This window comes from Trypanosoma brucei, chromosome 4, assembly GCF_000002445.2.
Source record: "Trypanosoma brucei brucei TREU927 chromosome 4, complete sequence".
NCBI lineage: Eukaryota > Euglenozoa > Kinetoplastea > Trypanosomatida > Trypanosomatidae > Trypanosoma > Trypanosoma brucei.
The window spans coordinates 565,549-577,715 of NC_007277.1; the positions used below are offsets into that span (position 1 = coordinate 565,549).

Below are 12,167 nucleotides of genomic sequence, written 5' to 3' on the forward strand. Positions count from 1 at the left end.
TTTTTTGTTCCCCACCCTCTCTGTTGTGTTGCAGTACTGTATGGGCGACACGCACAGGACAGAGGTTATGGTGGGCGCTACTCTCCGTACTGCGCTTTGAAGGATGCCTTCAAATTCCTTATCTTGTTGTATCTCTTGCATCCAGAAACGGGTGAAGTGAAGAGCGGTGAGGGAAGTTCTGAACGTTCCCGAGTCGACTTGCTTCATGGTACGCAGAAGGCGGGAAAACTTACATGTGTGTTTTACATCTGTTTATTACTGTGCTCTGCTGCTCATCCAGCCGGTCACTTGCCTTTGGTTCTTGAGGAAGATAGGGACTCACTCACCGATTTTGCACAGCGGCTGCGACGAAAATTGCGGAGTAAATGTTGTCGGTGGTGTGCGAAGTTGTATTATTAAAATTTGATGCAGCAACTGCTCGGGACACGTGTGGTTTTATGTGTTAATGGGGGGGGGGCATATGTGTGAATGACGTGCTATATTAGACTGTTCTTTCGAGGTCATTTGTTGTTTTCCCCGTATCTAAGTCTCCTAATCGGGGCACCTTTTTTTTTTTTCATGAATGCTCTGCTTCACTGTTGGTACTTGTGGTTGCTGGTCGTTGGGGGAAAAGTCTCCCCGTTTTTCCTCCTATTTTCCTCTTCCTGAGTAATCACATCCACACTTTGTTAAGCTCATCTTTCTCATACCTCAGGAACAATACCCCCACCAACGACGTTAGGGCAAGGCAACGTTTTTTGTCTTTTTTTTTTCGGGGGTGGCGTGATCGCATAACCTCACAGACCTTTCACCGTATATCCCAGATACGTACGCATTGGTTATCAAATTGGAGAGACGCAAGTGACCGTAATTCCAGGGTTGATTGTGTACTTTTTTTTTTTTAAAAGAGGTTGCCGACTGCCTCATGATAGGGTCTTCTGCGACCACCGTGTCATGCTCAAATGATGTTTGTAGTCGTGCCAACGAGCGCTGGGACGAGGACCGCCTCGCCGTTGCCACTCACGTGCAGAGTTTGTTGGTTGCGATCCGCTCCAATGAGAGGTTTGGCGCCAAGGCGCGTTTCTTAGGATCGAGTGACGTGGTAGAACATGTGCTGCTGCGCCGTCTCCGGGCTTTACAACGCAAGATCGTGACTCCATGTTTGGTGCGCCCGATCACGGAGGAGGCGATTCTGCTCCCGTTCTGCGACATATGGATAAGTGAGGAGATGAGTTACACCATAATTGGCACGGCAATGACTTCTTTATCGAACTTGATTGATCTTAGGTGCACCTTCATTACAGTGAAGGGGATCCAGAGGGTGTTGGAGCTGGCCCAGCGGTCTGTTGGTGGTTCCGAAGATGACCTTACCTATGAGGATCTGTTGCTGAGGAAGCTGAAGTTGTGCGTGAGTTGTGTGAAGCATCCGTGCGCGCGTGCGCTTCCTGAGACCTTCTTTGTCGACGTCGTACGCCTGGCATTCGTGATAGCCATGCATCCGGACACGAGCTTGCTGCTCCGTTGTATTGCTAAGGAGGCTATGAAAGACACTGCGACGGCGATGTACGGCTTTATAATTGAGAATATTTCTTCGTATAATTTGGGTCAAGGCAGCACCGATGGCGTTGAGAACTTTCAAGCCCACGAAAGTTGTGTCGATTTTCAGCTCACGGGCGTTCCCATGCTTCGCTATGTATGTAGTCTCATCGATGGAACTGTCAGTGAGATCAAGGAGGGCCGTTTTAGTCCGGGTATGTTTGGTTCGGCAGCGGATTCCTCACTCGTCAGGAAGGTTCAACTGGAAGGCCTGCATTTAGCGCAGTCTATTCTTTTCGTCGTCAAGGATCATTTGTGCATGCCGGAGTGCGGGAATTTGCTTTACAGCGTGCAGCACAATCTTTGTAGGGCTTTGTTGGTTGCTGGAGTGGGGACGGAGGACATCGGTCTTCTTTCTCAGATATTTCCAACGGTGCACACCGTCGTGAAGGTAGCTTCATTTCACCTGCTTCCGCAAACCTATTCGTTTTTGAAGGTGCTTCATCTGGATCCGCTTGTGCGCATTGGCAGCGATCTAAACACAAATTCGACGTCCAGCCGAGTTGGCTCCGTCACAACATCCTCTCAGCGGCCGAGTCCGGCTGCTCAAATGAGCGTGTCAAAGATGCTGGATCTTTGTGAGAAGCGGGAGCTTATTTTGGAAAGTCTAGTGGGGTTCTGCACGGACGCGAACTTTGCCGTATTTTGCTACGCACAGTATGATCTTTCGCGACGCTTTCTTCCACTTCTAGAGCATATGTGTAGCTTGTTGGTGGAGAACTGTTTCAATATCACTAACTCGAACGTGCCCCTGGAGGGTGGAAAGCCTGGTCACAACGGGCTTACAAATGATGTAGAGGTTGGGACACCGTTGACGAGGATGGATGCGCTTGCCCTCGAGGCAATCAAGGGGCTGTTGTGGCAGGTGTCGCAGGTTGCTCCACCACAGCGGTTTCATGGGGACTCAAATATGGCGGCCATGATTAACGCGCGTATAACCGAGAAGAATATGCTCGTAGAGCTCGCATCTCTTTTTCGCACTAACGCTCTAAAGAGCGGCATCCCTTTTCTTCTTGAGAAAGCCATCCGCTTGCCAGCTGGATCCTTGAAAGGGGTTGAAACGGGCAGTATTGGCTGTGATGTGCCAATGCTGATCCTCGAAGAACCTGCTGGTGGGCGTGAGGTTGGCGCCTGTCTGTACCGTTTGAGTGGTCTTCTTGATAAGCGTGCGCTAGGCGACTACCTGGGGGAGTTGGGCCGGGAACCACCCGAGCCGGATCCGGATGAAGGTGAGCATTACCAAGCGGCCCTAGCGGCTTGGATGGAAGACCGAAAGGACGACCACTTGAAGCTTGGCACAGTACGCTATCACCAAGAGCAATTAAAGGGTTTCCTCCAGTCATTTGATTTCCGTGGCAAGTCCCTGTTGTCATCGATACGTGAGACAGCCTATCATATGTGCATGCCAGGCGAGGCCCAGAAGATCGATCGGGTTATGGAAGTGTTTTCCAGAACCTGGTTGGAAGCCAACCGCGGGGAGGGGAAGGATATCAATCCCTTTCAGAGCGAACAAGGGCCATTCATTTTAGGTTTTTCACTCATCATGCTTAACACCGATCAACACTCAGGGAAAATGAGTAAACCAATGACCCAAGAGGACTTCCGACGCATGCACCGTGATAGTGACGGTGGAGGCAGCCTCCCCGAAGAGTACCTGAGGGCCGTGTTTGAGGATGTGAAGGCGCATCCAATTATCATGGCGGAGATGATGGATGTCGGCTTTTCAAATGACGTCACGTGGCGCTTAGAGATGCGGCCATCCGAAGCTGTTGAGTCAAGGAAATCGGACCCGTTTACGAGGGTATCAATGCAGGCAGTGTCGCCAAACGCTCTTGAATCTTGCGAGGTGGAGGCACTTCGGCCGTTTATCTTACGTATGATATGGAGTTATTGCCTTACCGCCTTCGGCAATACTTTAGTGGGTTGCACAAAGTCGGTGTTCGCCACCCAAAAGGATAGCACGCAGGAGACTGGCGCCGAAGGCGGCGACGTGATTCCCCAGCTTGCCACGCCTGAGTACGCGTACAACTGTGCACTGGACGGATTATGTCTTCTGGCTAAGGCAGCGAGGGACCGTGGCATGGCCTCCGTCGTTGATCGCGTCATCCTCACCATTCTGTCCCAGTTGCCGCTTGACTTGGAGAACGTTGGGAGCACAATTCCACAACTTTCCACTCAGCCTTCCGCCCTACTCTGCCTTGAAAAGGTGTTTCGTGTGCTCGATGAGTGTGTTCACGACGTCCTCGATGCTTGGGAGAAGTTGGGCCGGCTTTTTTCAAACTTCTTTCTTCTTGGCATGTTTTCCCGCGATGTAGTCGACTCGCCGGAGACTGTAACGCTTCGGGCTGAGTTGTACGCTAATCCCTGTGCTGGTGCCGAGGAAATCGGTGACACACAACCAGATGGCGGGTGGCTCTCCACACTGTGGGGCTCCCCAAACACTCAGAACCGCACGAAGGAGCTTCGTTTGCAGAGGGAACAGGAAACCATGGAACGTGTAAAGGCTCTTCTCCCAACTTTGGAAGAACTTCTGAATATGATTGATGGGCTTGATGTCGACTCACACGGGAGGTTTTTTTCTGTGCTTTGCGAAGAAGTGCGACATAAGCTGAGGCAGAAAGATGGCGGGAGGTTATCCACTCATTTGTTGGTACTCATTACAGAAATTGCCGTGCGCCGTCCTGCGGAGCAGACCATATTGGATCGCTACATAAAATTATGCCAACAAACAGCTTCACATTACTTTACTGCCCACGAACATCTTGACGATGCTGATTTGTATCGCAACAACATCAGTGAAGACGGTGAGAGCAGTAGCCGTCTCTATGCCCCGACCACCGAGAGGTTTGGGGTTTCTTTCGGAGCCGGTGCCTCTCCCGCGAGTTTTGACTTCTTTGAGGAGTGGTTGACATCGACAACGCGCGTCGTCAAGGCAGTACTCAGAGCTCTTGTCTGCTTCGCGTCCAATGCGGAATCTCGGCATGTTTTTTCACCCCTTCTTGACTTGCTGATGGCCGCACCACCGAACGTATTCAAGGTTGCCGTCGCCGCTGACCTCTCACTTACTCTACTGGAGTTAACTCAGGAGGCCCCTCGGCTGGTTAACCCACCATATAACCTTTCGCTTAATGGAGTACTTTCTGCGCTCTCCCTTTCCTTTACCACGTGCCCCAGCCCCGTTGTCCAAAAGCGCGTTCAGAGTGCTCTCTCCTTTGTGGTGAGGGAGGCACTTTATGATTCGTTAAGTGAGAGTGATGATATTGTGAATGTGTTAGTGACGTGTGCTCTTCAGTCGTCCAGGATGCAGGAGGAATATCCTGCTTCTGCCGATACAACATGGCCCCGGACAAATGTGAAACCCTCCGATGTACCTGAACAAGGTGAACTCGTAGAAAGTTTTATTGGGAGCCTGGTGACTGTGTGCCATCGCTTCGCGATAAATCACGCGTTAAGAGATGCCCCGGCTGACAACGCGAAAGGACCTGCTGTGTGGATTATTGCACTGAAGGGGCTCTCCAACTTGGTTGTTATGTCTCGTCACAGCAGGGACCGGAACATGGCCCTGTTGTGCCTACAACGTTGTTTACTAGACTTGGAAATTGGTTCGCTGTCCGCGGATACGGTGGTCCTGGTGTACGAGAACGTAATATTCCCCCTCGTGGAGCAGACTTGCGCATCACCTTCAGACTCCCCTGCAACTCTCGGGGAACGGTGTGATCAAAATGATGGGTGCCAAGGTGGTCACGCCACCGATAAGGTTCTTCCTCAAATTCTACCCAAACAGTTTTCGGTAACTAGTATACTAAGTTCCCTTGCCCCAGCTCCGCCGTCGCGCCGGGCTGCACAGTCCGCTGCTGCTGCTGCCGCCCAGCGATCACAAGGCGGCAGGGACAAACACCGGGAAGTGGTTGATTTGAAGTGTCGTGTTGTGTCTCTACTTTCGAAAGTGTTCCTCCACTATGCAAAGTTAATGGGAGAAAATCCCGTAGTCCTACGGGATTTGTGGCAGCGCGTGTTGGGAACGCTGTGCGCCCTCTACACATCTTTATCTGAGGAGTCAGGGACTGGTTTACCCGGCGGCGAGGCCGCGACTTTGGATGTGCCGGCTTTTAACGGGCCGCGAAGGATTGGAGCTATGGCGGAGGATAACGCTGTGCTGCGTGAAGCCATACAGGAGGCAGTGAAGAACATGATCTACGTTCTTGCCTCTATTCTGGTAGGGACGGGATCAACTTTGGAGGCAGTAGAGGCACAGCAGTTTTGGACGTCTACGAAGAATCTTCTGCGCACCTTTGACTTTGCAGAGCAGTTGCTAGTTTTCATTGACAACCTTGAGGGTACTTGAGGGGTAACGAAGAAACTACAGTGTGAATCAAGCGATTAATGGTAGACGTAGAGCCTCCCGCTGAAGCATGTCGCAGCACTAACTGTCCTGACATCGGGCGCGGTCAAAAACAAAGAGACAAGCAAACATCAGCATCATCAGCGAATTAACTATTTCTAACAAGCTGCCGGTTTTATTCCCCTACTCCACTTTTCTTCTCTTGTCTGATGCCCACGTAGTTCCACTGGAAATGCGTATGATGGTTGCTGACAGTTAGTTGGTGACCGTGGTAGTGTTCCTATTCTCATTCCCATTCTCTACCTCATGTCTTTTAACCTCCGTTCGAGCCGTGCACCTCAACAGGTGTTTGGTTGGTATTGTTTGTGTGTTGCGCCGCTTTGTACAGTAAAAATACCAATAGCGAAGGGGAAAGTCGTGTAAGGGAGGCGATTTGGATTTTTTTTTGCAGTCACCCGGTAGTGTCTCTTCGCTACTTTTTTCTTCGTTGCTTCATCATTCCCACAGTTTCTGTCCGTTACTGTTTGCGGAGGCGCCGGTACCTCCTTCTCTGATCACGCTCAAGTGGCTGTTGTACAAACAGGGGAGCGCCTTGATTCTCGCCGCTTGAAAGTATTTTGCGAAAGTACAGAAAAGATAACAGCAAAGGCGGCAGCGAGGGAGGCACAGACACACACACACAAAAAAAAAAGAGATTGAGGAGGCCGCTGCATGAAGGCGACAATTATAACACCAGGGGAGACGTATCGCATTTTAGCGCCCGCATCGTCGTTGCACAAATACTTGACAGACAGCTACTGGTGCTCTGCGATGGAAGAGGTATGCGAGGGAAAACTAGACGGTGTTGCAGTGCGTTATACCGGGCAGCAGTTGGTGCTTCTGCAGTTCCGCCCAAAGCAACTGTCCCCTGCAGGCTACCGGTATCCCATTTCCATGTCTATTCCTGTGGAGTATTTGGTCCCCATATCTACTGAGGAATCGACGGAGGATCACAATATTTGCAAACATGATACCAATTACGGTACAAAGGAGTCAACTTTTTTGGGCTCGGGGTTTGCGCCACTGTGTGTTGTTTGCGGGAGATATAATGTACCGGGTATGGTGTTGAGGCACCATGGCTATAAATGCCCCGAATGCGTGGGCCACAAGTCGACACGCAAATTGCGCATGGAGGGTGCACGGCGGCGCTGATTTGTGAAGCTTACGGAGCCAGTGGAAGTTACGTAGGAGAGGGGAATGTGTGGAAACGGGGAAGACGAAAACGGAGAGCAGAGAGAACCGGATGCGTGGGGCGTGTCTGTTGAACCACAGTGGGAAGAATGATGATTTAAGCAGAGTATCGAAGAGTGTGTGTGATGCATGCCCACGTTTGTATTGATGTATTTAACGTCACGTACATGCACATCGTATTAGTTTTGCGTTGTTCGTGCGTTACGTTGAAAGTGATTTTGGCTGGCGTTGGGAAGGGGAGGAGGGCTTGTCAGCTCCCCATCTACACCTATGCACTCCTCATGCTCGGCTTGTGCGTGCACGTGTGCGCTTTGGTTTGTATCGTCCCACCCGATACACATCTTCACTGAACGCTTCTGTGCTGTAGTTGTTGGCACATCAGCATTAGGCCCATCCATCTGTTTATGTGTGTTTGTGTATGTGTACAGCTAAATGTGTCTCTATTACGAGAGGGTCTGAATGGACACCTCATGTCTCATCATCACTTTCCCTCCCCCCCCCCCAATGACACGAGAAGCCCTGTGACTGCCGATGTGAAGTACCATGTGAAGAAGTTTATTTGGTGAGTTAAGGTGCATATATACATATGTCTATATATATATATATATACTGGGCAAGGCTTGATGCTGCTACTCGTCACGAAATGTTTGATCGTTAAGCGGTGTGAATGCACTTGGAGAGTGCTGCGGCTTTACACCACGCGACGAGGTTTCCGTCGGAAGAGTGGTTTCGTGTTTGGAGGTTCCTCGCCGTGGCAGGTGTGATGCTTTGGGAGGTTTTTTTTTTTACTTCTCTGCTTACTCACTTATGCCCTATGTGCATTTCGAATGTTTTCTTTTCTTTCTTTGATTCCTATGGCGTGCACATTACACATTTATAAATGTTGTGCTACCGTATGGCTGTCTGAGGTTGAAGTCAACCCCCTCCCCTCCCCTACTCCCACATGCGTGCCAAAATCCTTTTCCGCATCTGTGAGTGGAGTGCTGATGGAGCACGGGCTTGAGTTTTGTGTACACTGCTTTTAGCTGGCGTTGATGGAGGGATTCGCTTTCACCAAAAACGCGCGGGAGTGGGTGCCGGAGGTTTATCTTTTCGCCAAACTGCACTCCTCATACTAACACCACTGATTTGTTTTCCAATGAGGAAGTTATGATTACATGTTTGCGGTGCTGTTCACCTGAGGCGGGTTTGGTAAGGAGGGGAGAGTTAAAAATGTGGATGAGTGAATATGGTTTGTGTGCGCGAAACGGAACGGTTAAGAGAAGACGAGATATTCCAACTTTTACTTCCTTCGTTTGCTTGTTTAGTTGTTTAATATGTTCAAACGAGCCGTTGCCTCCCTATTGCTTTCCTTCCCTCCGAGCGTACGAGATACGTCAGCGTGATTTTGTTTTTCTTTGTTTTTTACTATCCTTTCCACCACCTTGCTTCTTTAAGGTGCCTTTTGCTTGCTTGTTTGTTTTTACGTCTTTGAGAGCTTTTGTTTGTATGTGTGGACAAAAATATATATATCTCGTTTTAATAATCGTGACGTCCTTCCCTTCCTTAACTCATTCTCAACTCTTTATTCCACCTTTCGGCGTCACCCTAAAACGCCGTGACCACCATGTAAGAGGTTTAGAGCAGAGAAAAGCTGGAGAAAAGGAAGCGACGAAGCAAAGCTACAAGAAGAAAAAAGACGAAAGCACCAACAGCAACAGTAACAGCGACATCAACGAAAAGCAAAAGCAAATAATTATTGAGGACGTTCGTGTCGCACAGGGGTTGTTTGGGGTTGCGGTATATTGATATATAAACATATTTGTTGATTACCTTCCTTGCCTCAACTAGAGGCAAGGCGGTTGCATGTGTCTTCATGGCACGTTCACATTTTAAAAAATCCTTTGTTTGTCTTCTGTACTATGTCAGCTACGTTGTTCTACTTTACTTTTTTTTCCCTTACCTGAACCCTCCACCCAAAGGTGAGTTTTAGCCTCCACAATGGAGACGACATGCAAGGAGGATGTTCCTCAAGTACGTTTCCCATCACCTACTTCTTCCAAGTCGATGACGACCTCGCCGCAAAAACTGTCGATCTTGGGCGACATCACCGCCGAGCCCTTGTCTGCACGCCGTTCATTTAACGATGTGTCAAAGGTGAGGGAACCTGATGGACGCTGGTGCCGGAAGTTTCTTTCAACGTACTTCCGGTGTGAACTCTGTCAGAATGTAGTGACGGACCCTGTGCAGATTTTACCGAATGTGCTGTTGGTGTGCAGGCGATGCGCCCTCTCGAGGCGTGTGCCATCAAAGGACCTGCAAGAACTTCCAGTTAGCTTGACGAGGGCTTTTGAGGATTTGTACGAGGGACAGAGGGAAGTCCAGCTGCCGTCAGCCAGCCGAATGAGTGAGATAGGAAGGGCGAGCACAACCTCGGATGAAGCCATATGCAAGAGAAGAATGGTACGAGTGAAGCGCCCGGATGCGGTGCAGGAGGGTAGTGACCATAGTCAAACTTTCCCGCTAGCAGCTTCTATTAACGGTACACTGAATGCCTCAGGGCGGTCATCAGTGCCTCTTCTACTTAACAAGGCGCTGTGCGAACTGGAAAACAAAGAATACTGTATGCGGGTAGAAATAGAGTCTGCTGAGGCTTCTGGTGCACTGGAGCTGAAGAAGAGCTACAACTCCGATATGCGAAAGATAACCGCACGCAGCTGCGGGACCAGCAAAACATTGAAAACGGACGCAGATCAAAAGTATGAACAGGCTGAATATACCCTGGCGCTGGAGCTGTACACGAAGGCAATTGAGCTTCAGCCCCGTGATCGCCTCACTCGTCTTACCGCTTTGTATGGAAACAGGAGTTCTGCCTACTTCATGGCCATGCGGTATGCTGAGTGTATAGCGGATTGCATGAAGGTGGTTGAGCTGGACCCGAACAATGTGAAATTGTTCGCTCGTGCAGCAAAGGCTGCAGCCATCATGGGTGACCTCACCGCGGCTGTGTCCCACATGGAATCGATTCCGGAGGAACGTGTTACACCCAATATCATTAGTGAAAGGGAAAAGTATAAAAATGGACTTGACACGTACAAACGCGCTGAGTCATCCTTTGGAAAATCTGATAGTGACGATGCTTGGCAGATGCTTGTTGCCCAATTCAGTGACACCATCTTTTTTCGCATCCGCTACGCTGAGTCGTTGCAAAACCAGAAACGATTTTTGAAGGCAGTTGAGGTGCTTGACGTCGTTCCGCAGGAACGCAGGACCCCCAAACTCCTGTACATTATGGCTGCTTGTCTTTTTATGTGCGGGTTTGAACACTTTGATAAGGCACGCACTTGTTTAGAGGATGTCCAGCAATTGGACGAAAACTGTGCCCAGTTGTTGAAGGTCCTGAATATAGTAGATGAGGGCAAGCAGAAGGGGAACCAGTACTTCCAGCAGAAGAAGTTTGTAGCTGCTATGGAGCACTACACTACAGCCATCGGCGCTGCGGTAAACAACAATCAGATATTGCGCATCCTCTACTGCAATCGAGCTGCGTCCTACAAGGAAGTAGGAAAATATCGTGAAGCCATTGAAGATTGTACCAGAACCATTCAGCTCGACCCAGCCTTCTCTAAGGCTTACGCGAGGCGTGCGCGGTGCCATCAGGCACTTAGTGACTTTGCTTCTGCTATCCGTGATTTCAAGGCGGCGATAAAGTACGATCCGAACGATCAGGAGTTGCCACGGGAGCTCCGGAGTTGCGAGCAGAGCATGGCGAAGGAAGGCGAACGTGAGAGGGACTATTACTACGTTCTGGGCGTCAGTCGTAATGCTACCGAACGCGAAATTAAGGCAAGGTATCGTGAACTCTCACTCCGCTGGCATCCGGATAAATGCATGTCACTCCCAGAAGAGGAGCGTGTGGTTGCGGAGCGCAAGTTTAAGATTATTGTGGAGGCGCACACGACGCTTATCGATGCCGTAAAGCGGCGGGACTACGACCTTAAAATGGAGAAGGAACGGCTGACGCGAAGTGGCGGATTCGGTGGATTTAATGGTTACAGTTCAGAAACGTTCCGTGGGCATTCTAATCGTTTCCGTCAAGGCAGTAGTGGATTTTGGTGAGTGAAGTGCACTGCGTAGCACGTGAATATGCCTTGCAGGTAGTGCAAATGTGTGTGTTAGTTTGGAAGAAGCGGCAGGTATTTTCCTTGCCGTTACCGATAGGAGGCCAAAATAACAAAAAAAAAGTGTGTGTGTGTGTGTGTGAGAGAGAGAGAGAGAGAGAAACGAGGAGGGGAAATAAATACAAAGTTTTCGGAGGAAGAATGGCAGTGCCACTGAAGTTGTGGAAACACGTGAGTCTTCCGTATTATTCGCAAATGAACCGTTTGTTGTGAAGTAAAGTCTGTAGGAATGAGAAGATAATTTTATTAATAGTTTTTTTTAGTTTGTTTGGTGCTCCTTCCGTGTTGTGCTTCTGCACGCCTTTATACATTTTTCTTTTCCTCATAGACACCCGTATGAACAAATGAACATATATATGTGCATGTTTCGCTTTATGCTTCAGCTTTCCTTTTCTTCCCACCTTTTTCGGTTTCACCATTCACCACTCGAGTGCTTGGACGGGGCGCATTCGTAGATGTTGTGCGGCAAAAAAAAAAAAAGAAAAGCAAAACTGGACCGTTGGTTTTCCTTTTTTTTTTTCTTACTGGAAGTAGGGGGAGAGAAGGGAGCGGGGAAGGGAAGGGTTGGTACTTGGTAAACTTAAAAAAAAAAAACGCCTTCTCTCCGCTCTTTTTCTTTTTTCCCCTCTTTCTCTTTCGGTTGCTCGTGTGCTACAAATGATGAGATCCATCCCGTGTTGGGTATCACTGGCGCTCTTCGTTCCCTTTCCTTTTTTTTTAAAACCTTCTTCTTTGATACCGTCTCTTAATTTTCTTCTTATTCCCCTTTCCCTTTCCATTTCCCTCTCTCCCTCTGCTTTTCTGCACTTTGCAACCCACTTTTTTTTGTTTTGGCGTTTGTTACCGTTATGGGATTGCAG

General features: G+C 49.3%; 3 protein-coding genes across 3 annotated transcripts, besides 3 other annotated features; all 3 read left to right on the plus strand.

The window, feature by feature from the left end:
* Nucleotides 1-12,167: part of a sequence feature (sequence corresponds to BAC RPCI93-1H19) that runs on past both edges of the window.
* Nucleotides 905-5,920, plus strand: Tb927.4.2200 (hypothetical protein, conserved; the record flags this gene model as incomplete). Its single annotated transcript, XM_839277.1, has 1 exon — nt 905-5,920. One exon carries the CDS (start codon nt 905-907, stop codon nt 5,918-5,920), a length of 5,016 nt encoding a protein of 1,671 aa, XP_844370.1.
* Nucleotides 6,629-7,108, plus strand: Tb927.4.2210 (hypothetical protein, conserved; the record flags this gene model as incomplete). Its single annotated transcript, XM_839278.1, has 1 exon — nt 6,629-7,108. One exon carries the CDS (start codon nt 6,629-6,631, stop codon nt 7,106-7,108), a length of 480 nt encoding a protein of 159 aa, XP_844371.1.
* Nucleotides 7,724-7,756: a microsatellite.
* Nucleotides 9,128-11,245, plus strand: Tb927.4.2220 (TPR-repeat-containing chaperone protein DNAJ, putative; the record flags this gene model as incomplete). The annotated part of the gene is made up of 1 exon (XM_839279.1): nt 9,128-11,245. One exon carries the CDS (start codon nt 9,128-9,130, stop codon nt 11,243-11,245), a length of 2,118 nt encoding a protein of 705 aa, XP_844372.1.
* Nucleotides 11,389-11,408: a microsatellite.